Source organism: Glossina fuscipes, unplaced genomic scaffold, assembly GCF_014805625.2.
Source record: "Glossina fuscipes isolate IAEA_lab_2018 unplaced genomic scaffold, Yale_Gfus_2 0, whole genome shotgun sequence".
In the NCBI taxonomy this organism is placed as follows: Eukaryota; Metazoa; Arthropoda; class Insecta; order Diptera; family Glossinidae; genus Glossina; species Glossina fuscipes.
The window spans coordinates 26,522,404-26,546,150 of NW_023998414.1; the positions used below are offsets into that span (position 1 = coordinate 26,522,404).

At 34.7% G+C, this 23,747-nt stretch overlaps 6 protein-coding genes across 7 annotated transcripts; 3 read left to right on the forward strand and 3 right to left on the reverse strand.

Moving 5' to 3' along the window:
* The first annotated feature begins 3,889 nt into the window (after positions 1-3,889).
* LOC119638291 lies at positions 3,890-9,555 on the forward strand. Its single transcript, XM_038035026.1, has 4 exons — positions 3,890-4,482; positions 7,408-7,622; positions 7,685-8,177; positions 8,236-9,555. Exons 1-4 carry the CDS (start codon positions 3,987-3,989, stop codon positions 9,552-9,554), a joined length of 2,523 nt encoding a protein of 840 aa, XP_037890954.1. The 5' UTR covers positions 3,890-3,986; the 3' UTR covers position 9,555.
* Positions 9,556-11,181: 1,626 nt separating this feature from the next.
* Positions 11,182-15,155, reverse strand: LOC119643753 (DNA replication ATP-dependent helicase/nuclease DNA2). The gene is made up of 4 exons (XM_038043214.1): positions 14,520-15,155; positions 13,359-14,456; positions 12,891-13,296; positions 11,182-12,828 (listed from the first exon to the last, which is right to left on the reverse strand). The coding sequence occupies exons 1-4, from the start codon at positions 15,117-15,119 to the stop codon at positions 11,465-11,467; spliced, it is 3,468 nt and encodes a 1,155-aa protein (XP_037899142.1). The 5' UTR covers positions 15,120-15,155; the 3' UTR covers positions 11,182-11,464.
* Positions 15,156-15,606: 451 nt separating this feature from the next.
* Positions 15,607-17,702, forward strand: LOC119640091 (U3 small nucleolar RNA-interacting protein 2). Of its 2 annotated transcripts, none has more exons than XM_038037893.1 (5): positions 15,607-16,059; positions 16,126-16,928; positions 16,985-17,182; positions 17,242-17,378; positions 17,434-17,702. In XM_038037893.1, the coding sequence occupies exons 1-5, from the start codon at positions 16,006-16,008 to the stop codon at positions 17,679-17,681; spliced, it is 1,440 nt and encodes a 479-aa protein (XP_037893821.1). In that variant the 5' UTR covers positions 15,607-16,005; the 3' UTR covers positions 17,682-17,702. The 2 variants fall into 2 exon arrangements, with proteins under 2 accessions (XP_037893821.1, XP_037893832.1); XM_038037904.1 differs by having other exon boundaries at positions 16,129-16,928.
* Positions 17,703-17,826: 124 nt separating this feature from the next.
* On the reverse strand, positions 17,827-19,746 carry LOC119636469 (Hermansky-Pudlak syndrome 1 protein homolog). The gene has a single exon (XM_038031824.1). The coding sequence runs from the start codon at positions 19,618-19,620 to the stop codon at positions 17,827-17,829; it is 1,794 nt and encodes a 597-aa protein (XP_037887752.1). The 5' UTR covers positions 19,621-19,746.
* Positions 19,747-20,705: 959 nt separating this feature from the next.
* On the forward strand, positions 20,706-21,993 carry LOC119636715 (probable cytosolic iron-sulfur protein assembly protein Ciao1). The gene is made up of 2 exons (XM_038032281.1): positions 20,706-21,136; positions 21,200-21,993. The coding sequence occupies exons 1-2, from the start codon at positions 20,866-20,868 to the stop codon at positions 21,937-21,939; spliced, it is 1,011 nt and encodes a 336-aa protein (XP_037888209.1). The 5' UTR covers positions 20,706-20,865; the 3' UTR covers positions 21,940-21,993.
* On the reverse strand, positions 21,928-22,884 carry LOC119636723 (DNA excision repair protein ERCC-1). The gene is made up of 2 exons (XM_038032294.1): positions 22,265-22,884; positions 21,928-22,204 (listed from the first exon to the last, which is right to left on the reverse strand). The coding sequence occupies exons 1-2, from the start codon at positions 22,841-22,843 to the stop codon at positions 22,016-22,018; spliced, it is 768 nt and encodes a 255-aa protein (XP_037888222.1). The 5' UTR covers positions 22,844-22,884; the 3' UTR covers positions 21,928-22,015.
* Between the last annotated feature and the right edge of the window lie 863 nt (positions 22,885-23,747).

Here is a 23,747-nt window from a genome sequence, read left to right on the forward strand (position 1 = left end):
ACTTTGCTTACACATCACAAAAAATTACTGAAAAGTCACATTTTGATGAAATTTAAGAGAAAGGATTAGATATTTAATATGACCTTTTCCTGACATTATTATTTTATTTTATTTTATTATTATTTTTTTTTTTTTTTTTTTGTGAAAATTTATAACTTTCCACGAAAAGTGCTTGCCACAAAACTACGGTTTACTTTCGCTTCTAAAATGCATGAAAGATTATTTCGATATCGTCTGTAGCTTCACTTTTAATTGGGATGGGATAGCAATTGTGAACGTTTTTGATATATCGGTTTTTATTATTTGTCTACAGCGAAAGGTGAACCAATTTTCAATAAATATATATATCACTTATTTTTATGTTATAAGAGCAAAAGTGAATTAGCCTTTCCATATATACGATACGATATACATATACATATGTACATATATGTGAAATACATTTTGATTGTCTCGCCAACATTGCATATGTAAACATGTAAACATATTGCATCATTCGATTCAGTTAGTAATTCTTCATTCCATTACATTTTCATTTGTAAGGGACAAAATGCGATAATGAAATATGATGTACGAGTCTGGAGGAAGACATTGTCGCAAACCAAATATGATTAAGACAAATAGTATATGAATTTTCAAGGCTTTCGCGACATTGGTAAATAAGTTGGCGCGTCTCTAGGTGAAATTTTAATCGAAAGCACTTAAAAGAACGGAAGAAAGCAAAGAAAAATAATATAAACAAAAAGTTGATGAGATGTTAAGCTGAACTATAGCCTTTTGCAATTCCAAGGCAAGGATTGAAATGAAAACCTCTTTATAAACAAATAAAATAAACGAACTTGAAACAAAGCATTTTTTCATATTTCAAGTAGTCTCGCAATAATGCAATTGATGGACTTACGTCTGAATACTGAATGAAGAAGACAAATATTGATCATAAAGTTCGTACAATATATTCAAACTAAATTCAGTTAATCAAGCCTGCACGTCTAAATGTAGTAAAAGCCGTTACCCTAGTAAATAAATATTTAAATCATTGGTCACCTTGTCTGCCATTCTTGAAAATTTTCTTCCTATTTGACATCTTCCAGCACTGCATCTTCTTCGAGTGTGGCGTCTTCGAATTATTCTGTTCACTGAAATCGTCTTGTCCTCCAGCCCCTGATAGTGTACCCTCTTTTTTTTTTTTTGTTTTTTTACAGCGATACTTTGTCCTCCCTTAACAGTTACTTTTAACAATCATCGTAAGAAGAGATACTTTCCTGACAGCTAGAAACAATCCCATATTATACCGCTACATAGGTGAGTTCTTAAACTGTTTGAGCGTCCATTGACGAACAGTATTGAATCATTGAAAGCATGGTTTTACTAAAAGTAAATTTACTCCGAATAAAACCCTTGGAATTGTTCTTTTTCGGCAAGACACCAAACAGATAACTTAATCTTTGCTTTTCAAACGCCTTGGATAGAATACCGCATTTTCTTCTCCTACATAAACCAAAGGGTATTAGGATCCTCTGTAAGTGCATTGAATCGATTAGATCGTATATTTTTGGGCTTACATAATGTGTTAGTTTGGGTATGTCTCAAGCAAAATAGATGTTCTATCGGCAAAGTAGCTACCTTGGCTCTATGTTTTTTTTTTTTTTTTCTTTGTTTATCAACGACTTACCTTGCTGTGCAAAGAATTCAAATATATTCAATTAATGTTTACGACGACGATGTTAACATTTTTCGTTCCTTTAACTGAGTAAATGACACTCTTGCTACTCTAAGGCGATTTCACTGAGTTATCGAATTGGTGGAAGCATAGTGATATGGCTTTAAATCAGCCAATTAAGTTGGTCTACATACTTTATTCTAAGCTCCGACGAGGGAGAAAGGACGCATCAAGGACTCTTGAAAGTGTTGGAACGTTCGTAAAGCCATTCAGAATTTCATTTCAACATTCACTTATTTCCCAAACGACGTCAGTTTACGTTAATCTCAAATATATATATATATTTATTGAACTTGCAAGACTTTGTTCTTTTTCTTTTTTTTTTTAGTTTTTTGCATATTTATTATTAGGCACATCTTACGGCTCAAGCAAAACGTAGCTGCCATTTTATTAAAGGGATTGTGCCTTTAATTAATTAATTAAATTAATTAAAACTTTGCTTCCTTTGAAAGCATAGCATATCTTCTCCTATTTCTCTCTTTCTCTCTCTCTCTCTCTCACGCTTGCAAATGTTATCATAATTCGTTGAACATTAAATCATAGAAAGACATTAAGTTGCTAATTACTTATTTTTATGCTACCGGTTAAGCATTAAATCCAATGTACGCAAATGTTTTTTCTTTAATAATAATAATCGAATATATACACAGGCATATGTATATATGTATATATATATATATATATATATAATATCATTTACTGTTAAGTTGAGCCCTAAAATTTTATGGATAAAGTAGCATTAAAAAGCTAACAATTCTTTATTTCTTTCTTTATTCGTATCCTTCTCTGCACATAGCTTTCTTAATGTGCCTCTGTTAACGTTTTAATATACGTTTCATTTTACGTGCGCATTGTTATTGTTGACGTAACATTATGCCATAAGCACATTTAACGAAACAAGCATTAGCTGTCTGTCTATATATATATATATATATATATATATATACATACGTACAATCATATATAATTAGAAAATATGTACTTATTACGTCATTTTTGTTTACTTTTAAATATTTGTTATGTTTTCTATTCTTTCAAAGCTCACTCAATACATACAAATGCAACGTAAATTGAATAGATCTGTAATTTGTTCAAGATTTCTTCGTTTTATATAAAAGTTTTTGAAGAAAATCTAAACAAACTTCTTTTTCTTCTTCTTCTTCTTCTTTAAGTGCTTTAAGTAAGGAACCAACATTACGTATGAGTGCTGTCTTGCTAATTGATATTCTTTTCACATCTTAGAGCCTAATGGGGAACATTTAATTAAGCTCTTCATCGATATTTTGAAAAAGGCAATTAAAAGAGATAGAGTAAGAGAGAATGAGAGCGAAAGAGGAAGGGAAAGAGAAAGGGGAGTGAGCCTGCCTACAACCTAAAGCAAGTTTTATGGGTCATCCAGCATTTAATAAATGAATGGATATTTGAGAAGAGTCTCTAGCATCTTACCTCATTACATACTCTAGCGGTTCCGCTCTCGAAGATTTCTACAAGTTTTGCTAACATTTTAATCGTTTGAGAGAAATCGTTTTGTCTGTTTAATGTTGAGGAATGAAATCGAAAGAAATATAAATAACTTTATGTCTAACCTTAAAGGTTACAACAATTTTATATAATAACAATTTGTTTTATTCTTTTTATCTTTACTTTACTTGTCTTTTTTATATCTTCTCAGAACACGTGCCATAATCAAGGAACTATACACCTGTGTCCAATTGCATATTCAACGATAGAAATGCATAACTTAAAGCAGAGACGGTAATGCTGGAGTTGGACGTAAGAGAAGTGACAACCAATTAATTGCCTGTATGGGTGTTTACAACAATGGCATCTAATCAAAGGATAAAATCACAGGAGTTAACAATAACAAAGATAACAACGACAGCTATAACGAACATATGGTTAAAAATATATAAATGCAAGAAATTATTTAACAAAACTTGAGCAAAATAAAATCAAATGAAATTTTTAATGAAACAAATGAAAAACTAACTGCGCAGAAAGGAGACGTTTCTTAAGTGCGAAAATTGAAATAAAAATAAACAATTATATAACCGAAAGCATTGAAACTTTATAAATCAACATGTTTCGCATTTACATTACAAGCAGTAAATTTAATTAAAACGAAAAAAAATCTCGCTATCTCTCTCTTGCTCTCTCTCTCTCTCTCTCTCTCTCTCTCTCTCTCTCTCGCTCCTTTTCTTTTTCTCTTAATCTCGTTTTCGTCTATCACCCATTGCGGGAACAATCTCGCGTCACTTTAAGAAACATGTCAGAATTTAGTTTCTTCACGATCATGGATTTCGAATACGCCTATAATCACAGTTCAGCAAACGCAATTCATCTACCATCAATGACGCCATCATTTCAACCCACCCATCATACGAATATTGATGAAATGTCATACGAATTGAATATCCCGTACACGATATTTGAAATATTAGTAGCGATCTGCGCCATTGTTGGCAATCTTATGGTTATTATTGTCTTTCAACGGGAACGCAAACTGAGACGTCGTACCAACTACTACATTGTTTCTTTGGCTATGGCTGATTTCCTGGTCGGCTCGTTGGGCGTACCATTTGCTATTTTGGCTTCGATAGGTCTACCGACAAATTTATACGCCTGCCTATTTACGGTATCACTGCTGGTGGTCCTATGTACTATATCAATATTTTGTTTGGTAGCGGTGTCAGTTGATCGATACTGGGCCATCCTATATCCAATGGCATATTCACGGAATGTACGCACAAGAACGGCAATTGGTAAGTAATGTATGTATAAGCTTTTGTATCTAAATTTTTTTCCTATAAATATCGCAAGCCATTACAAGTGAACGCTTGTGATTGGGCATTAACTTACAAATATACGATATCTAGCGAGGAATAGCATTTGGTGAACATCTTATCCTTTTCTTCCTTTCATTCTTTCATCCTTTCATTTTTACTTTGTTAAAGTATATTGAACTGGGAAAAGTCAAATTTTCTTATGGATAACGAGTTTTACTCACGAATCAAGCGACAATAATGAGTAGCTTCGCACCCATTCCATCCCCCCTTAATAGGACTTAGTACTTAGTAATATATATTCAAAAAGTCAGCATCAAGCAAAAGTAATCAAGCGGCGAGAAACGTATAGAGGCACACAGACAAAATAGCATAGAGACAGGTAGATGTGAAGGCTGGCGGGCAGGAAAACATGCACCCAGATATAAGTGCAACGGGGCACACACTATAATGCGCAGACAGACAGACGGGAAGGCGACAGAAGGCAGGCAGACGATAAACTAGACAGGGGATAAAGCAAGTATATGAAGACACAGATAAACAAAGAAACGTAAACGAGGAAAACTAGACATAGAACCTAAAAGACGGGCAAACGAGAAGCTTGACGGATGGAGAGATGAGCTCAAGAAATCAAAAGTTTCATGAAATTCTAACAATTAGTTTACAAGATAGAATGATTCCACTGGCGCTATTTTTTTTTTCTTTTTTTTTTTTTCATTTCGAAACGATCCAAATCCTGAATTTCGTTTGTTGACGAGAACTAATACCGTTAACGGTGTTATGATGACTTGTGACACTCGACGAAATAAATTTTTGCATGGTTTGTCAATTTTAAACAAAACCATATGAACATCGACTCTGTTGAGCTCCCTCTGTTCGCCCGAATTCGCCAGTTGTTCGAGAAAACATCAAAAAAGTGCAGCGAAATTGTTTTGGAAAACTGAAAAGTGAAGTTGCATGAGATAAATGACACCTTAAAGATATCAGATGGCAGTACATTTACTATTTTGTTTGAATATATTTCCCTGAGACAGGTCGGTCCACGATTACTCTATTTTGGCAATAAAGTCCAGAGTGCTATTTGGCGCTGTTTATAAGGCGGAATTTTTCCAACGATATGTGACAATGGATAAGACATAAACTCGTCAGTACATTACAGATCCAAAAGGGACAATCAGCCGAATGGAAAGCAATTGACGAAAACCGTTCTAGGTTACGCCTAGGTTGCAGCGCGCATATCTTAGCAGGATAACGAACACTATACAGCAGTACGAATGAGTTTGAATGAAAAAATTGTAAAAAAACAGCAAGCTAGACCGGAGACTTATTGAGTGATGCGATATTTATGTTAGTTTACAACCAGTTCCACACAAAATAATGTTTTTGTACTTTTTTTACGCTTCGCAGCTTCTGCCAAGAAAGTAAAAATTGTTTGATTATGAGTTCGTTCGCTAAACATCATTGTACATATGGCTACCGTGCGATTGCCTGTCTTTAACTATGTATTTCTCTGAATGTACGGATGTAGAATAAATGTTCTTTCTTTCTTCTTTTTTTTAATTAAAATTTGGACCAATTATATTGAGTGCGATAGAGATAGAGACGCTTAAATTAATACTGTCTCTGTCTGAGTAGGTGAGTAGATAAGAATTGCGACGTTAGGAAGTTAGCGTTCGTGGGTTCAAATCTCAAGTGCGGTGGTGTCTACTTTAATCGCATGAAGGCACAATACTTACCGATTAGGCACACACACCCTAAACTGCGGCTACCATCTTCCTATTTCTTTCTCTTTCCTCTCTTCCTTCTTGCGGACAGTCACCTTGTTGCGCGAGTAGGGAACAATTTGCCAAGTGATTGGTCATTTAAAAAAAAAACTGGTCTCCGATGTTACTAATTTTTAAAACGTTCTACATGAACGTATGCTTAATAATCTCCTCAACTATTATTATTCCATTATCTTTTGGAAAACTGTAAAGACACAGTCACCTTACCGCTTAAATTGAAAATTTCGCATTAAATGGTATTTCGTTTCATAATAAATAGATTTGTTTGCTTAAAGAGATCGCCAGTCAACTTCATCGACTTGAATTCATAATAAATTTAATATTAATCAACTTACCTGCATTTGCCTTCAACGCCTATTTATCGATTCATGCTATTTATTACCATAAGTCAAACATTTAATTATTGCTTAGTTTCAATTAAATGCGAAAGAAATGATGGTTGCTTGCACTATAACATATCACAGGTATATGGGTGGCATATAAACTACATATATCTAACTGTCTATCACTTTTAATTATCATCAAAAGGAGACCATTTTTATGTTAACAACAATGCGGCCTTTATCCATCCTTAACACTTCAAATGGCATTTAAACCAGAATTATGGTCTATTTAAAGATATATTGCGTACAACTAACCGGGTAGAGACAAGCCTCTTTTTTAAGCCTACACAAAACCCGTATACAATAATTGCGTAATCATATCAAGGAGGTAAAGAATAGAAGAAGATAAACATCATTATTATCTTGATTATTAGCCATCTCATGGTTGATATATATGCATATATTTATATGTGTATGTATGTTATTAATTTACTAACAGTCTACGTAACCATGTCATGATTAATTAAAGACGAGGCAAAAATATTGGGGTCACTGTCATACGTATATATGTACATATATATATATATATATATATATATGGGGATATGAAAAGTTAATGGTCTTTAGGATAATTTGCATGCCACAGAAAAAAGGGGGCGAACAATTTAACATAATTCGTTTCGGTAAATAAAATAATCCCTTTTTCTTGTTTTTGTTTATTTTCAACAAATTTGCTTTGTTTTTTTTTCTTTTTTTTTTTTTTTTTTTCTTTTTTTTTTTTTCTCCTCTTCTCGCAGTGATTATCTCGATGTGTTGGTTTGCGGGCACTGTGGTCGGTTTCTTGCCGCTTTTCGGCTGGCATGCCGTTCAAGATGAACAAAACCATGCTTGCTTGTTTGTGGAAGTAATGGACTATAACTATTTGGTGTTTTTATATGTCGCGACCATAATAACGCCGGCTTTACTAATGTTGGCCTTTTACGCTCACATCTATAAAGTGATTATCAAACAGGTAAAATTCTATGCATAAGCATTTCATATTTTCATTTCAATATCATTCGCATTCAAACTTAGGTGCGACAAATTGTCACTATGAATCCAAAAAGTGTTAACAATCGCGGCTCTTCTACAATTCCGGATCAAAAACAAAAGCAGCCCTCACGTTCGTGTCATGGCGGCACTATGTTACGTGTCCTGGGCGCAGCACGTAAACGTGATGTTAAAGCTACGCAAAATCTTTCAATTATAGTTTTATTCTTTATGATCTGTTGGATACCCTTATATACTATCAATTGCATTAAAGCTTTCTGCCCGAATTGCGATGTTCATCCCAAGTTAACTTTATTCTGCATTATATTATCCCATTTGAATTCGGCCGTTAATCCTGTACTCTATGCTTATCATTTGAAGGATTTCCGTTTGGCATTGAAAAATCTAATATTAAAAATACTAGGCATAGAAGTTGAACAACCCATGGATACAATACATCGCTATTCGTTGGCCAGTCAGCATAGGTTGCAATCGTTAGATGTTAGTGGCCGTAATACCCAGACCCGAATTTATATAGGTGAGTATAGGTAAAAAGGATTTATCAATCCAATAAAATTTTTTTTTATGTTTACTAGACTCGCCTGTGTGGTTGCGACAGCAACAAGAACAAGCTTTAAAAAATTCACAATTGGTTAAAAGAATGACACCCTGTCTTAATAATATATCACAACAAACGGTAGCAGTGGCCGTGGCTTCGGTTACCTCAGATATAGAAAAACAAATGTGGAATATTATGGAAGTGTCAAGCAATGCCGAAATCAATGACACCGACTTGCCGTCAACTCCTAAAGGTCATCGTGTAAATGCCAGCATAAGTGCAGGCTGCAACAGTCACTATTCATATGAGAATCACAATTTCAGCTCCAGTGCCGACGATTCAGAATTTGAAGAAGTTTTCTTACCCCAAAGCCATGACGCTAAACAATTTACTCAGGCCATACATTCTCATAGCGATTACGAGATAATTAATAAAAATAATCGACAAAACTCGTGCACTAAAATTCAATATGTTACACCGCCTCTAACACCTAAACAGATACAGCAAGTGCATGAAAATCGTGCGAATCCTATACAAAACTCATTTGCTTCATCATCATCATCTTCGTCGAATGGTTATTCCTCAATATTCATAATTGATTCCGATTGTAAACCGATTTCTCCCGGTCATAAGCCAAAATTCAAGGCATCCTCGAAATCGTTTAACAAATCAATTAACTTGAACTCGAAAAAATCTCTAAGGCATTCATGTTCCTGGACAAGTGATAACTCTTGTACCGCATCCAAAGACGCACTACAAATTGCCGTACCTAATTACAAATCAACGGACGTATCGCCACCACCGCCACCACCACTTTCTTCGCATTCGAATAGCAGTCGTAGTTCATTAAGTGCTGTTTTAGGTTTTAGTAGCAATCCAAGTCCTTCGCTGAGCACCGAACTTTCTTTAATTTGCAATAGTCATCATGTAAATCAAACAAACAATAACAACAATAGTAACAGCAATAGCAATAGCAAAAATAATAATAACAACGGCAGCACTAATAATAGCAGTAATCATAACCTCAATTATTATACATTTCATTATCCACAAAGCTCGACAAAATTTAGTCCGTTCAAAGCGATTAACAATTTGTTATTGCCACCGATTGTCCGGCATTCTAGTCTATTTCAATTGTTTCATAATTCGAATGGCCATCTAAACGAGACGTCATCCTCCAATTCAAATAATTCAACATCAACAACAATTGCCGCCCAATCAATGACTGATAGCAGTAACAAAAGTCAATCGGAAACGAATCATATCATTGATTCCATATCCGCTATAAATGCCGATCTAATTGAATCATCCACTGCTATGCAAATCCATTCAATCGATAGTCAAATTGTAAAATAATTCTTAAACAAAAAAACAAAAAAAAAAAAAAAAAAATTCAAAAATACTCTAAATTTAAATTTTAAGTAAATATTTTATAGATTCGATTTATGTTTATATTCATTAGAAAGTTGTTAGAATATTGTTGTTAAGAAAAGAGCAAAAAAAAAAGAGAAAAACAAAAAAAAAATCCAATCTTTAGAATATTTTTGGGCAAAAAAAAAAAAAAAAAAAAAAATGAAATAAAAGCAAGTCTTCGTTAACAAGTAAATGTTCGTTAGTTAATGTTGTTAACTCAATGTCTTGATCAGATTCGAAAGCCTTTCGAACTTAAATATTTACATCTTATGTATTATATACACACAGACATAATTTCTTTTGATGTCATATATGTCTTGCGCAGAAATTGTTAAATCTTTTATGATTAACTTTAGTTTATACATACATACACACATACATACATACATACATATATAGTATGAAATATAAAAAGTATTTATTCAATATAATATATGTTCAATAGATTCCTTCAACCATTACCAACGAATGCAAATATATATTATATTATGTGTGTCGTATGATGTATTTGTATAGTAAAATATGTTATGTATTTAAATTATTATTAAATTTAGTGCAAATTTTAAAGTTTTAATAAAACTTTTTGAAAATAATTTCATTATTTCAATCAGCCGATATTTAACATAATATATCAGCATTAAATTTTAATATTAGGTTCAAGGAATGCGTCAAAATGATGCCGCCGATGACGAATTTTATACCAGTTATTCTGCTACAGTTTATGAGTAGTGAGCAAGGGAACACTTCTTTATAGCTTTTGAAAAACAGAGGTGTTCTCAGTTTACGTGGTGCTGTGGACGTGTCCTTTGACCGATTTCGCCTACGCGCAGGAACTTCCACTTCCCCTGTTTCTGCCCAGTTTGAGGTAGATAGCTTCAGTTTTGCGGCCAGGCGAGTGCCAACAGCACACACCACATAAACGGACAGACATGGTTAAATCAACTCAGAATTTCACGCTAATCAAACATATATATATATATATATATGTATATATACATTCATCATATATCATCTAAAGTTTTCTTTTGGTTGCTACATGCATTATGGGAAAAAACAAAATGGGTATATGCCCATCTTACAGTGGTGAGTATAAAAAAGCAAAGCCAATGATGCTGAACGCAGTCGACACCTAAAAATAGTCGGTTTACATTTTTCATCTTCATCTATCCATCTATTAATGAACAATTCATATGTAAGATAAATGATTTACGCCTATGCACAAACAAGAGTATAATAATAAATATTAGTTATTATTATTTGTTAATTCAATATCCTATATAGTGTTGAAGTACAAGTACTATGAACATGTGAGTTGGTAAACTTAACCTAGCTTTCGTTAAGCAAAAAATAAAGAAAGAAACGATAGCGAAAATGAAAAACTTAGGTTACGAAACTTGTGCTAAGTGTGTCCGTGTATGTGTATGAGAGTCTTAGAGTAATATTTTAGGAGAATTGGTGATTGCTAGACGCAGTTTTATGCCATAGATTCCAATTGATTTGGAGGACACTCTATATATATATATATATATATATATATATATATATATGTATATATAAATGTTGTTAAAAATTATTCTTCACAAATGATAACTTGATTCTAGTTGATAGTTGCAACAATATAAATCTTCCTCAATCACGGATTCAAAAAATTCTATGATTGAATAATTCACATAAGTACTTCCGCCGAAAGACTATAACCGTATGTACATTTATAGTTTAGAACAAGTGAAAAAAATTAATGATTTTATAAAAGAAAAAGATGCTTTTTATTTAAGATCCGATGCATATATAATTAGCTAAAAAAAAAAATAAAAAAAATGATAAAATTACGATACATGCAAAAACTTAAATGTTTATGATGCCTTAACTACTAAGGATAGATTATCTAATAATGGCTGCCATTGAAAATCGTATTTGCCATTTTGCAAAGCGATTTTGCATAGACTCGGAATATGGCCGAGTAAAGTTTTGAAGGGACTATATTGTTGGACGCAAGCCGCGTCACCCACTATAATGAGCTTATGCTTAGCACGAGTTATTGCTACAGTAAGGCGACGTTTGTCTTCAAGTATCTCAGAATCACGTGAACGTTGTCCGCAACAGCCAGTGCGCGAGCAAGAATAAATTACAATATCCTTATCCCGGCCTTGATATTGATCGACCGTATTTACTTCTATTCCATTGATATTTAAACATTTTCCACTATGCCTCTTATGATACTCATGATGTTCTTGACTTAATCTGCGTAAAAGTTCGACTTGAGCTCTGTACGGTGCTATAACGCCTATACGATCGGAATCATAGCCAACAGTTAAAAGTTTTTCTATAAGGCAAGTAACCACAGCCGCTTCACAGTAATTGGTATATTTCGATAATCTTTTGCTTGTCGCCTGTGATTTCGTTTCAAATGTTTCTGTCTCTGAGTTTTCATTTTCAGGAAAAGTTTGTTCGATACCCGAGCAAATTTGTACAAGTTTATTTTGAGCGTAATCTAAGGAACGTTGCGAACAATCGTTTGTGTCTAAGAAGACAACAGATTGATCGATATGAGTTTGTAATGCCCGTTGTAGCCATCTCTCAGGCACTAGCTCGTTAGGTATGGAAATTTTCATGTTTGCGTTTTTTATATCATCAGTGGCGCATTGCAAGTTTCCTTTATAAGTTAAAGTATTTGCCAATCGGGATATGACTTTATTCATGCGATATTGTAGTGTTAAAACGGACGTGGCCTCTGCACAGTCGAGACGTTGAAAAAGGGACTCTTCAGCACCGTTCTGACGAGCTTCTAAAGAACGTACCAAGGGCGGCAATTGATCCGGATCTCCCACCAAAATGAAACGGTCGCAAAAATACAACGGTCTCAATACTGTCGGCTGCATAACCTGCGTAGCTTCATCGACTATGCAAAAATCGAAACGTCTATGCAAAAATATTGAATGAGATGTACCCAAACAGGAAACACCTATTATATTAAAGGAATTATATGCCTTAGATAAATCGGTTTCAGTACGACAATTGGCTAATACATGCGTTTCACTAAATTCCTGCAGTAACGGATTGATACGAGCCGCAGAGCCCAAACGTAAGAATCGAACGTTAAACGATTTCAAGCGTAGAAGTATATTATCAACAGCCATATGGGTATGACTTGTAACAATTACCGATTTTCCCATTATATCTAACAGACGTATTATGGCGACTAGGGTTTGAGTTTTACCTGAAAGTATATTCTAAATTGTCAAGTAAGTGAAAAATTTGTAATGATTAAAGTTGCAATACCTGTCCCTGGCAAGCCTTTAATAAGCATAAAACTTTGGGCAGTTAAAGCCTTCAACACAGCCTTTCTTTGCACGGAATTTAAAGGTTTCATGATTTCCGCCCCCTTTGTTGCGACAATCTTAGGCAATGTTTTAACAAAATCGGGCTTCTGACGATCTATTATAAATTGGCGTAATTGGCGAGATCTTTCCGTATTATCCAACATCAAAGACAAATTAGTTAAATTAAATGCATTTCCAACTTGAGACTCGTACTTGTCAATTATGAATTTACAGTCAGCGTAATTTTGTAGCAAATTGCGCTCCAAGCTGACAGCAATATGATCAGGTGTTAAATCCACTATTAAGCCAGATGCGACGGCCAAACATTTTGTCGTAGATACTATAACATATTCGCCAACAGAAAACTGAAAAGGAAACTTGCAATACATACAAATGTCGTTTTTAATTTATTTTTCCGATCCCTTACACCGCTTATCATTAAATCCCAATTACTGTTCGAAAGAGTTTGCTCCACTTTCTTTACGTTGAATTGATGTATGAAACGCGACCCGTCACTTTTGATTTCCCTTGATGATAATACCAAATTGCATACAGCTCTCCCAAGTTCTTCTCTTTCATCGGGCGTTTGCGTCCATAAAGCTGCCGTAACATTGGTTTTTCGAGACTCTTGCTCTTCCATTATTAATAAATGACACCATTTCATAAAATAATCATAATCGCCAACATTTAAATGGCCTGTACTGTCTTTCATCACTTTTCTCAACTCATGGTGAGTGCTTAGCATCATATCTGGATCGGTTTGCGCAAATGTGCAACATAGTGTATTATACGGACATTTAGCGCAAGCGGTGGGATGTGAAATGGGCTCCGGCAGTTCGAATGGTTGCTCATACTTGCCAATAGAAATTTCCGATTGTTTTTCCCTTTTTAAATGACGCGAAGACAAAGTCAGATATCGACTTAAATCATTACGCAGCGCGATAAGATCTCTTTGCTCATTTCTAGATCCTGTAATCTCACGCATTACACATTCTCTTAAATATAAAAGCAAACCAGACTGCGTAGGCTTTCCAATAGCTGTAAGCATCATCTGATAAAGTATAATCTGACCTTTGTGCTCCATGGAGAAACTAGCTCTGCCAGTTTTCAATTCCAAAGGCAAGACCAAAGATTTCCCTTGATTTCCACTAAGAGCATGTGCTTTACGTACACGCGCAGAAACATCAATTTTCCCTTTAAGCCCCAATTGTGGCACCCATAAATTCTGTTCAATATCTTCAATATCACATATATGGCCTTGGAAGTTTTCTGCCTGCATAGGTAGAGACGAAGACGTCTCTCTCGGCCGAATGTACTGCTGCAAGAAGTTATGAATGGTAGGTACGAATTGTAAGATTTCAGGGAGAACATCTCCTTTCTTTAATTGACTGCTATAAAGCATAAATGCTGTATCAGAAGAGTTCAGCAAATCTTCTGCTATTTTGTTAATTTGTCCAAGATTAATGATTGCGGGTAGGCTTAAGACGATTTGTAACAACTCATGAACTAACGACCCTACAACCATCTAGGGAAATATAAAAATTTAATAAAATAAGACAAAGAGCTTGTAAGAAAGAGGATCACTTGCAATTTTACTATTAGCATCAATACCACGAAATCGGTCTTGCAAAACGGCTTTTCGTCGGCAAAATAGCGAGCCCACGACGGTAGTAGCTGGTATTAGTACATCCGGATTTACAACACAAATTCCTTCATCTTTGTCAACATAAAAGCTATTCAATTGATTATCCCACTTTGCTTTAAGAGATACTATATCACCCTCGTCTATTTCCGCAGTACTCCAAGGTCCTCTTAAATGACAAGTTGCCTGCAAATCCTCCATCACATTGATATTGTCTTTGTTTTCACTGCAAACATAGCTCGATTGTGTAGACTTTACCCTAACTATTAAAGCGCAAGTTTTTCGATCCCTTTGAATTTCTTCTACAACGCATCTTTGCCATTTAGTTAAGTCCAACTTCGTGAAGTTTATTTGCTCTTTTGACGTATCCAAACCAACAAAATCGAAATCATTCTCATCATCAAACAGAAAGTCATAATTATCTGAATATGTCTTCATTTCTCCTTCTTGTTTCGATTCCGGAGACTCTTGAAGTTTAATTTTTTTTGCTCTGTCTTCATTTTGGTGTCCCAAGGGTGATGACATAGTTCGTTTAATAATATCCATTATTTTTTATAATTTTTCGAACAGCGCGACAATTGTTTAAAAATGATAATTAATCGAAGATCACTAAAAAAAAAAATTTTAGCGGAAAATATGAAGATGCCAGATATTAAAATAAATATTACTACTTGTGAAGTTGCTGTGTAGAGTGACTGAGAAACAATTAATTTTTTTTATGATCAAGTCCTCACTACCGCGAAAAAAAGAGGAAATCATACGATTTATGAGGTTTTTTATGTGAGCAAAACATTTTATGTTGAAATGATTCCATTCAAAACTATGAAAATGATTGATTTCGTGATAATATAAGTAAAATTTTTTTTTTCTTTACTTGAAAAACATTACTAAACTTATTTAGCTTGGTATTATTAGAGGACTGTCAGGAATATATATTTTTTTTTTTTTTGGTATGTTGAAAGGAATATTTTTTACAACATCGTTTTCTGCACAATTGGGTTATATGGACAGAGGAATCCATTTCAAAATATTTACATATATTTTTTTTATATAATCGGACATTATTATTACATTTGCTATAATTTCATTGTTTTTTATTTAGGGGATATATTTGTTGCTTTGTCTAAGTTGTCAATGCTTTAAAATACGACAAAGGTAGTTTTAATGCCTGTGCCCAAAAACAAATATACACGGTATCAGTATTTTACAACAGCAAGACGTAGAAAGTCGAACAAAAAACTGATTTTTTTGTACAGGGTTGTTACTCAATATAAGAATCAACCCCTGTTGATTTACTGAATTAAAGTTAACATTAATAAGAAGCAGAGACTTGGTTTTAATAAAAATTCACGTGCATATCAAAATAGTAACATAGCTGAAATTAAGAAGAGTAATTGTAATTGCTATCCTTTTTTTTAAATAATTAAAAAAGATGTCTTCGTCATTTTTCTTAAAGAAGGAATCTAAAATTAATAAAAAACGGAAGGTAAATATAGCAAAACTGTAATTGAGAAAAGCAAAATTCTTGTAATAGTGCTTTAATACCAATTAGCAGACACTAGAAGTTAAAAAAGCGGGGAAGTTATCTAAGAAATTTAGTAATGAAGCTAAGGTTTCTAGCAGTAAAGATGATGAGGAAATTGCCAGTGATGATGAGTATCCTAGTGGCAATGAAGCTATTGGTAATAATAACAATTTAACGTTTTCCTCTGATGAAGCTGAGGAAGAAACGCCCCAGGATAAACGCTTGCGTTTGGCCAAACAATATCTCGAAGAAATTGAAAAACAAGAATTGGAAAAAGCAAAAGACCGTCAACTGCACGATCAAGTCTCACAAAGACTACAAACCGAATATCTGGATAGTGTGGGGAAGTTGAGAAAGAATATCGCTGCTAGTATATATGGCTACGATGTCGAAAATGTTGTTAAACTAAAGCACAAAAAACAACACCTCACCTTATGCTCCTTGGCATTAGCGCCCGACGGGCAAATTCTATTTTCCGGCGGTAAAACCCAATATGTGCTAAAATGGAATTTGAAAAATAATCGCGTAGTGGGAATGTTCAATGTAGAACCCTATAATGAGGATATTAACAAAGGCGTACTAAAAAGACGTTCACATGTAATAGCTATGTGCATAAGTAGCGATATGCGTTACTTGGCTTTGGCTGATAATGGCAAAACGATACAAATTTGGTGTCCCAAGGAATTAAAGCATTTGAAAACATTTCATGGTCACAGAGATGTTGTAACCTGTTTGGTGTTTCGCAAAGATACACATGAATTATACTCAGGATCAAATGACCGTTCTGTCAAAATATGGTCACTAGATGAAATGGCTTATGTGGAGAGTTTGTAAGTAGATTAAGCGATATTAAAAAAAAGGCATATATTAAAATATACAACTGCAGATTTGGCCATCAAGCCGGCGTCACTGGTATAGACGCTTTAACACGTGAACGTGCTATTAGTTCAGGCGGACCCGATTGTTCTTTGCGTATTTGGAAAATAACTGAAGAGTCCCAGTTGGTATACAACGGCCACCAAGATCGTATTGAATCCGTTAAATTTTTGAATGATGAAAACTTCATATCGTCAGGAATGGATGGGTAAGCTTAAACGCTGTTTTACATAGAAAATCTTAACGAAACTTAAAATGAACGTTTAGTTCCCTTTGTCTTTGGTCGGCGTTAAAGAAAAAATCCCTTCACACCGAATTCCTGAGTCATGGCCAACAAGCAAACGGTGACGCGAATTGGCTAACGGCCATAGCCTGCGTAGTTAATACCGACTTAATAGCCTCAGGTACGTCTCAAGTTAACATTGGAATTTCTGGAAATTCATTTTTCAACATTTAAAGGTTCTTGTGATGGATTTATACGATTATGGCAGGCCTCCGATCATTATCGGAAATTAAAACAAATACTCAAAATACCCGTCGAAGGTTTTGTCAACTCCTTGACTTTTAATCAGGAAGGTACAAGACTATTCGCTGCGCTAGGTCAAGAGCATCGTCTCGGTCGTTGGCTGCGTCTAGCTGAAGGAAAAAATCAAATTGTTATCATCGATCTGCTACGGAATCAAACCAGAAAAGATGGGAATAAATAAATTTTATTTATTGTTAAGTTTCATTAACAATGCAAAGCCTTAGAATTATTCTTAAAGTAAAATAAATAATTTTTATATATTTAAATTTAAAAAAAAAAAAAACTATTTATGGCATTGCGATACTTATAGATATGGTGTTGTCTACTTAAAATGAATCCTCCCCTACTACATCGGCAATTGTAGCCACTAGACGTCGGGCATGCTCTACTGCACAAGTAGCAGTAACTAAACCCAAATGAATGCAAAACAATTCATAACATTTTATTTTACTGGGCAATGCTTTCGGGAAGCAAACCTCGGTTAGAAGATGATAATAATCACCGGCTAATAATCCGGGTTCGAATTGACACTTAAACGCCGCTCTAGAGTTAGATGAGGCCATAAAATGTTGCTGCATATCGATGGCCTTAATTGAACCAGTAGTTTGATCCTCGAACCATAAAAAGTATGCATAATTGAACGATTTATCTTTCCACATGAGCGTTGTTTGGCCTTTTTTCAAATATTTACGAGTATATTCGATCATAGACCATAGTTTCTCTGAAGGTATTAGCTGATTGGTATATTTAAGATCTGGGGCAATCATCAAGCCAGACGAACGATTGATGTAAATGAAATGTATAAGTCCAGGGAAATCTTCCAGATAGGCTTCGATCGATATATTGCGTTCGGCCTTAACAGCCAAGAATTCAGAGAACTCCAAGAGCTTGCCTTCCGCTACAGCGGCTACCTCGGGCAATTGTTGAAAATTCATTGCCGAGCTATCACAGCACGACAAAGTGAATAATTGTTTAAGGTCTTCCATGAACGAGGGTATATTTGATTCTATGCGTACCACAATTTCACGCTCATAAGTTTTCAAGAACTCACCATACATTTTACGTAAATTTTCCCATTTGGCTGAGAACTTCTTCAAGCACGCTTCCAAATCGTCTCCTTTCAGTTTTGACTTTTTTAAAGCATCCAAAGTTTGCCGTACAAAGGTTTCCAAATTTTCGTAAGTCGGTTTAAGGGCTTCAGAGTCCCCTTGCATTTGCACAGAAATAATTTTTTGCAGTACAAAAAATGTATCGTACATACTACTAGCTACTGCCAAATTGGCATATTCGACTATCTGTATGAGTTGTACGCCCTTTTCCAATTGAGACAAATGAGCTATGCAAGGAATGCAGCCTGAATGGGGATCTTGCGTTAAACCTTGCAAAAATACGGCTACTGAACGGTTTATTGAGCGCGTAGACATTTGCAAGGATCTCGTTAATAAGGTGAGAAATAGCAAATCCGATGGATTAAGGGGTATGGCCGGTTTTGTACTACTTACAGCTACAAACTTATGAGATACAAACATTAAAGCATGTGCTCTTGTATGACCGATTTCCTTTAATTTCTCTAAAGCTGATTCTAAGCTTAATTTTACATTTTTTCGTAGTTCGGCACTTATGAGCAGGCGAGGCAAAGCTTCTAGCATTATACTTTGATCGTGTTGCCATAAATAATCCTCATAACATTCCAGGCAACCAGTAAACAATTCTTCCTGCACTTCACTGGCTTGGCTAGCAAACAAATTCGCTCCATAAAAATGCTTAGATAACGCCATTATCACTCCGACATGCCTTTTCAAAACTTCCACCGACCTCTGAGCAACCTTCACGAACTGATAGCCTAACAACTCGCCAAATACAAAATTTAAATCATTCTCACATTGAAAACTGGCATAGGTGTTATCAAATTGACAATGCATAATGCGTTGGGAATTGATAATGGGACTAAAGATTTGCAAAATTATATTACTGTCTATCGGCGCAGCAGTTGATGTATCGAAACTCTCTGACAGTAAACCTTGAACCGAAGCAATCTTATAGATATGCTTGGCAAGTTTATCGTTGAATTTATGGTAAACCACATCATTAGCATTGTTAAATACTATTAAACCATTCATATTGCAAAAATCTAAATCACAAAATCTAAATGCATTTACTTTATAAAAACATACTTTCTTGAAAAACAACACCCAATAAACTTTATCGTAAATTAAACGCGCTGCCAGATACCTAATAAATTGGCAACAGTATTAGCTGAACTAGACGCGAACATGGTAATGAATGAAGTGAGCCATTGTGCCTCGTGGGACAATCATATATCAAGTCAACTTTGCCTTTGTATTCTTTTGTCTATACCACTGCATATTCTTGAAAAAAGTGTAGCTCTTAATTTTATGATTTCATTTTTAACTGTTGCTTTGCTTCATAAAATGTATCGAATGTATAGCATGTGGCACATGGCCCATTTTGGACGCGACAGCATACATCTTAGAGTTAGATAAGTTAAAATAAAATATTGCAACTGTGCAATTAACAGCCTTGAATCCATTCTACAAAGTGGACGTGAAGCGATTACCAACTTTATATAGTAAAGAAAAAAACCAACAAAAATCTCAAGATGAACATAATTTCCGTGTTCAATTCATTTCAGATCCAATATATATCAAGGTAAAGTAACAGATTTGCTTCGTCGACATGTATCATCTGTCAACAATTTTTCAGTAATGCCTTTGAAGAGGATCATATCAATCACATAAAGTATCAAGAACATAATAATAGGCTTTAAATAGTTTTAGTGATATTAATAATGAACTAAATGTATATAATTTTAAATCTTCTCTTTTGCTGTAGCTACTCGGCTTAAGTGTGAAACTGATTTAGTAATACCTATTATAAGAATATGGGTTTCAGACTCTAACTAATTAAGAAGTCATGGAGCGTTGCATGCATATATTCATTTCTTCATACAGTTTTTTGATTTTTTTATAGATGGAAATTTTTTTTTAAGAAGTAATGTTTATTTTCAGTTCGATATTATATGGTTTTTCTTTGCTTATTCAGCAATTACAAATGGGATTGAATTAGTAACAATTTTGTTACGTTGCTTGCCACTGCGTTACGTTACTCGCATTAGTTTTGTTATGGCATAAATAGCTGGCATCATCTGATCGGATGGGTTGATAACTAAATCACAATAAATTTATTATTGTGAGCAATCGTTTTCCTAAAAAGCATAAAGAAAGAAAAAATCGAATTCTAAACAAAGTGCGTCTTCAAGCACCTTGCAAGGTTGTTCAGATTGTAAGCTATCTATTAAAACAATATAAAATCAAATAATTCCTTACACCAACAAAGAAGAAAGAATGGCCAAACTTATCTGTGAACAAAGCATGCAAGGCCATAAGGGACGTGTTTGGTGCGTTGCATGGCATCCCAAAGGCAATGCTTTTGCTTCTTGCGGTGAAGATAAAACAATACGTGTGTGGTCTCTATCAGGCTCTAATTGGACCACGAAAACTATACTCTCAGATGGCCACAAAAGGACTATACGGGAAGTCAGTTGGTCTAAATGTGGTGAATATTTAGCTTCGGCTAGTTTTGATGCAACTACGGCTATATGGTCAAAAACGTCAGGTACGTTTTGTGGAGCAGAAGCTAATTGATATACAAGTACTCTAAAGCACATTTCGTAAATAGGAGAATTTGAATGTAACGCAACGCTAGAAGGCCATGAGAATGAAGTGAAAAGCGTTAGCTGGTCTAATTGCGGAAAACTTTTGGCCACTTGTTCCAGAGATAAGTCGGTGTGGATTTGGGAAGTTACTGGCGATGATGAATTTGAATGTGCCGCTGTTTTAAATGCTCACTCTCAAGATGTAAAACGTGTTGTTTGGCATCCACATAAAGAGATTTTGGCTTCCTGCTCCTATGATAATACCATTAAGGTGTTTGCCGAAAACACTTTGGACAACGATTGGGATTGTACCGCCACTTTGGAGAGCCATTCAAGCACTGTTTGGGCTATTGATTTTGATGCTGAAGGTGCACGCTTGGTTTCCGTAAGTGATGATCGTTCAATGAAAATATGGCTTTCCTATCCACCGGGCAACCAAGAAGGTATTGCCACGCCCAATAACGAAGCAGTATGGAAGTGTGTTTGCACCGTAGCAGGTGAGCATTCACGTACTATTTACGATGTCTCTTGGTGCAAGAAAACTGGTCTAATTGCTACGGCTTGTGGGGACGATTCGATACGTATATTCAAAGAAGACATTGAAATGTCTTCAAAAAATGAACCAGTATTTTTTGTAGCTACCGCACAAGACAAAGCTCACCTACAAGACGTTAACAAGGTGTGCTGGAATCCATCGGTTGCCCATCAGTTGCTATCGTGCAGTGATGACGGCACCATAAAAATATGGAAATATGTTGAATAAAAACAGCCAAAGAATTTCCTTTTTTTGAATTGATTCCAATTTAATAAATAAAATACAAACGGTGTTTGGAAAAGCTTTATTTTGCTAGAAATGGCTCTTGCAGTGTTTTATACAATTTTTTTGCTTTCCTCGGCCCTAATCCAATAACCTGAGACAAACGGTCTTCGCTGGCGTTTATTAAATTTTCTAAATTACCGAAATTTTGTAGCAAGGTAACGGCATCGGTTTTATTAACCGGTTTAATGTTACTTAACGCAGTTACCAACTGAAATAAAATTCAAAATTTCAATATTGTCCAATAGATGAGTTTTATGATTTTCCGCACCTTTTGATGAGGATTAGATTCCACTCTTTCCATTATCCAATCTGGTGGACGTTTCTCAAATAATTTGTAAGTTTCGATCATTTTTCCAGCTTCGTCGGCATTCCAAGCTAACATTAAAGTCAAATCCGCCAATAAGCTAATACGCGTTAGGCTCTTCAAAGCGTTGTGCGGTTCTGGAGTATCTATCTGAACCAATAGCACTCTTAGCTCGTATTGCTTACCCAGTTCTTTGAGACGCTGACAAATGTAATCGGGATTTAAATTGTGATATTTTAGGGACAAATACAGAATGCAAGTGGTACGACCCACTACATAATCAGGTATAATATCATCGCGAAACTCTAAAGGAGCATTTAATATTGATTTTAAAATCGGATTACCACGTTGCTTGGGATGCACAAGTATACAATGAGGATTTGCTGCAGAGGATTTTGAGGTGCTCGAACACGATGTTTTATTAGTTAAATTGTCTTCTTTTCCTACCAATTGTGTATTTTCCTTTTTGGGTACCTTGGCTGCTGTCGGTAACTCCAAGTTGGCTAATGCCAAATCAAAGCTATCGTCATGACCTTTATTCATTTCTACTTTGTATTTTGGGCTAAGTTAATTGCGATTATCGGCGGTCTCGGTAATAAGCACTTAAAATCATTCACAATAGTAACGATTTAAGAGTATGGTTGTATTTAAGTGTGAAATAATAGGTAAACTTTTTTATGAGAAACTTGTAGTCTTTACTTACAAAAATTATTCGAGAAAATATATATAAGTACACTGGAGAATTCATGATGAAGGAGAATAAAGAAAATTATTATCACCAAGAACATATCATATCATAATGTATTTTTCGATCTTTCGATTCTTTCTTCGAATGATTTAATAATGAAAAAGCCTTATTAAAATAAATGTCTTATAATGAGGTTTATGTCATGACTAGAATATATTGCATGTAATAAACTCCTTATTGTTCCTCCTTTTTCTGATATTTTTTGATAGTTAAAGTGAAAAATAATTAATTTGCATTTGTTTTCTACGTTTTAAAAAACTTGTTCTTTTTTCTTTACTTCATCTGCACACGTCGCAGGTTGCCCGGTAAAAGCGAAAAATTGAGTGAATATAAATCACGTATTAAATAGATGTTTTTACATTTTTATACCCTATACCATTCGTGGTGCAAGGTATATTAAGTAGTGCGGACGTATATAACACGCAGAAGAGTTTAAGATAGGCTCACCTTTTATTATACCGATCGATTCAGAATCATTATCTGAATTGACCTAAGCCTATCTTTCCGTCTGTCCATGCAAATTTGTGTTCAAGCCACAGGTCGCAATTTTCGAGATATTTTGAGGAAATTTCGTAGAGTGACGTGTTTTGACCCAAGAACGAAAACCTTTGTTCGGTTCGGTCCACTATTTAGACCACTCCCCATATCGACCACTTTTCATATAACGACTTCTTCAAAAAAAGAGGTGAGCATTCGTAA

Bases quoted from the DNA above. Each gene is read 5' to 3' on its own strand.
- LOC119638291 (XM_038035026.1), top strand. From the start codon at position 3,987: ATGTCAGAATTTAGTTTCTTCACGATCATGGATTTCGAATACGCCTAT. The intron at 4,483-7,407 runs GTAAGTAATGTA...CTCTTCTCGCAG, and splicing joins ACGCACAAGAACGGCAATTG to TGATTATCTCGATGTGTTGG. The intron at 8,178-8,235 runs GTGAGTATAGGT...TATGTTTACTAG, and splicing joins CCAGACCCGAATTTATATAG to ACTCGCCTGTGTGGTTGCGA.
- LOC119643753 (XM_038043214.1), bottom strand. From the start codon at position 15,119: ATGGATATTATTAAACGAACTATGTCATCACCCTTGGGACACCAAAAT. The intron at 14,457-14,519 runs GCAAGTGATCCT...ATATTTCCCTAG, and splicing joins TTGATGCTAATAGTAAAATT to ATGGTTGTAGGGTCGTTAGT. The intron at 12,829-12,890 runs GTATTGCAACTT...ATATACTTTCAG, and splicing joins TAAAGGCTTGCCAGGGACAG to GTAAAACTCAAACCCTAGTC.
- LOC119640091 (XM_038037893.1), top strand. From the start codon at position 16,006: ATGTCTTCGTCATTTTTCTTAAAGAAGGAATCTAAAATTAATAAAAAA. The intron at 16,929-16,984 runs GTAAGTAGATTA...ATACAACTGCAG, and splicing joins ATGGCTTATGTGGAGAGTTT to ATTTGGCCATCAAGCCGGCG. The intron at 17,379-17,433 runs GTACGTCTCAAG...CAACATTTAAAG, and splicing joins TACCGACTTAATAGCCTCAG to GTTCTTGTGATGGATTTATA.
- LOC119636469 (XM_038031824.1), bottom strand. From the start codon at position 19,620: ATGAATGGTTTAATAGTATTTAACAATGCTAATGATGTGGTTTACCAT.
- LOC119636715 (XM_038032281.1), top strand. From the start codon at position 20,866: ATGGCCAAACTTATCTGTGAACAAAGCATGCAAGGCCATAAGGGACGT. The intron at 21,137-21,199 runs GTACGTTTTGTG...TTTCGTAAATAG, and splicing joins TATATGGTCAAAAACGTCAG to GAGAATTTGAATGTAACGCA.
- LOC119636723 (XM_038032294.1), bottom strand. From the start codon at position 22,843: ATGAATAAAGGTCATGACGATAGCTTTGATTTGGCATTAGCCAACTTG. The intron at 22,205-22,264 runs GTGCGGAAAATC...ATTTTATTTCAG, and splicing joins AATCTAATCCTCATCAAAAG to TTGGTAACTGCGTTAAGTAA.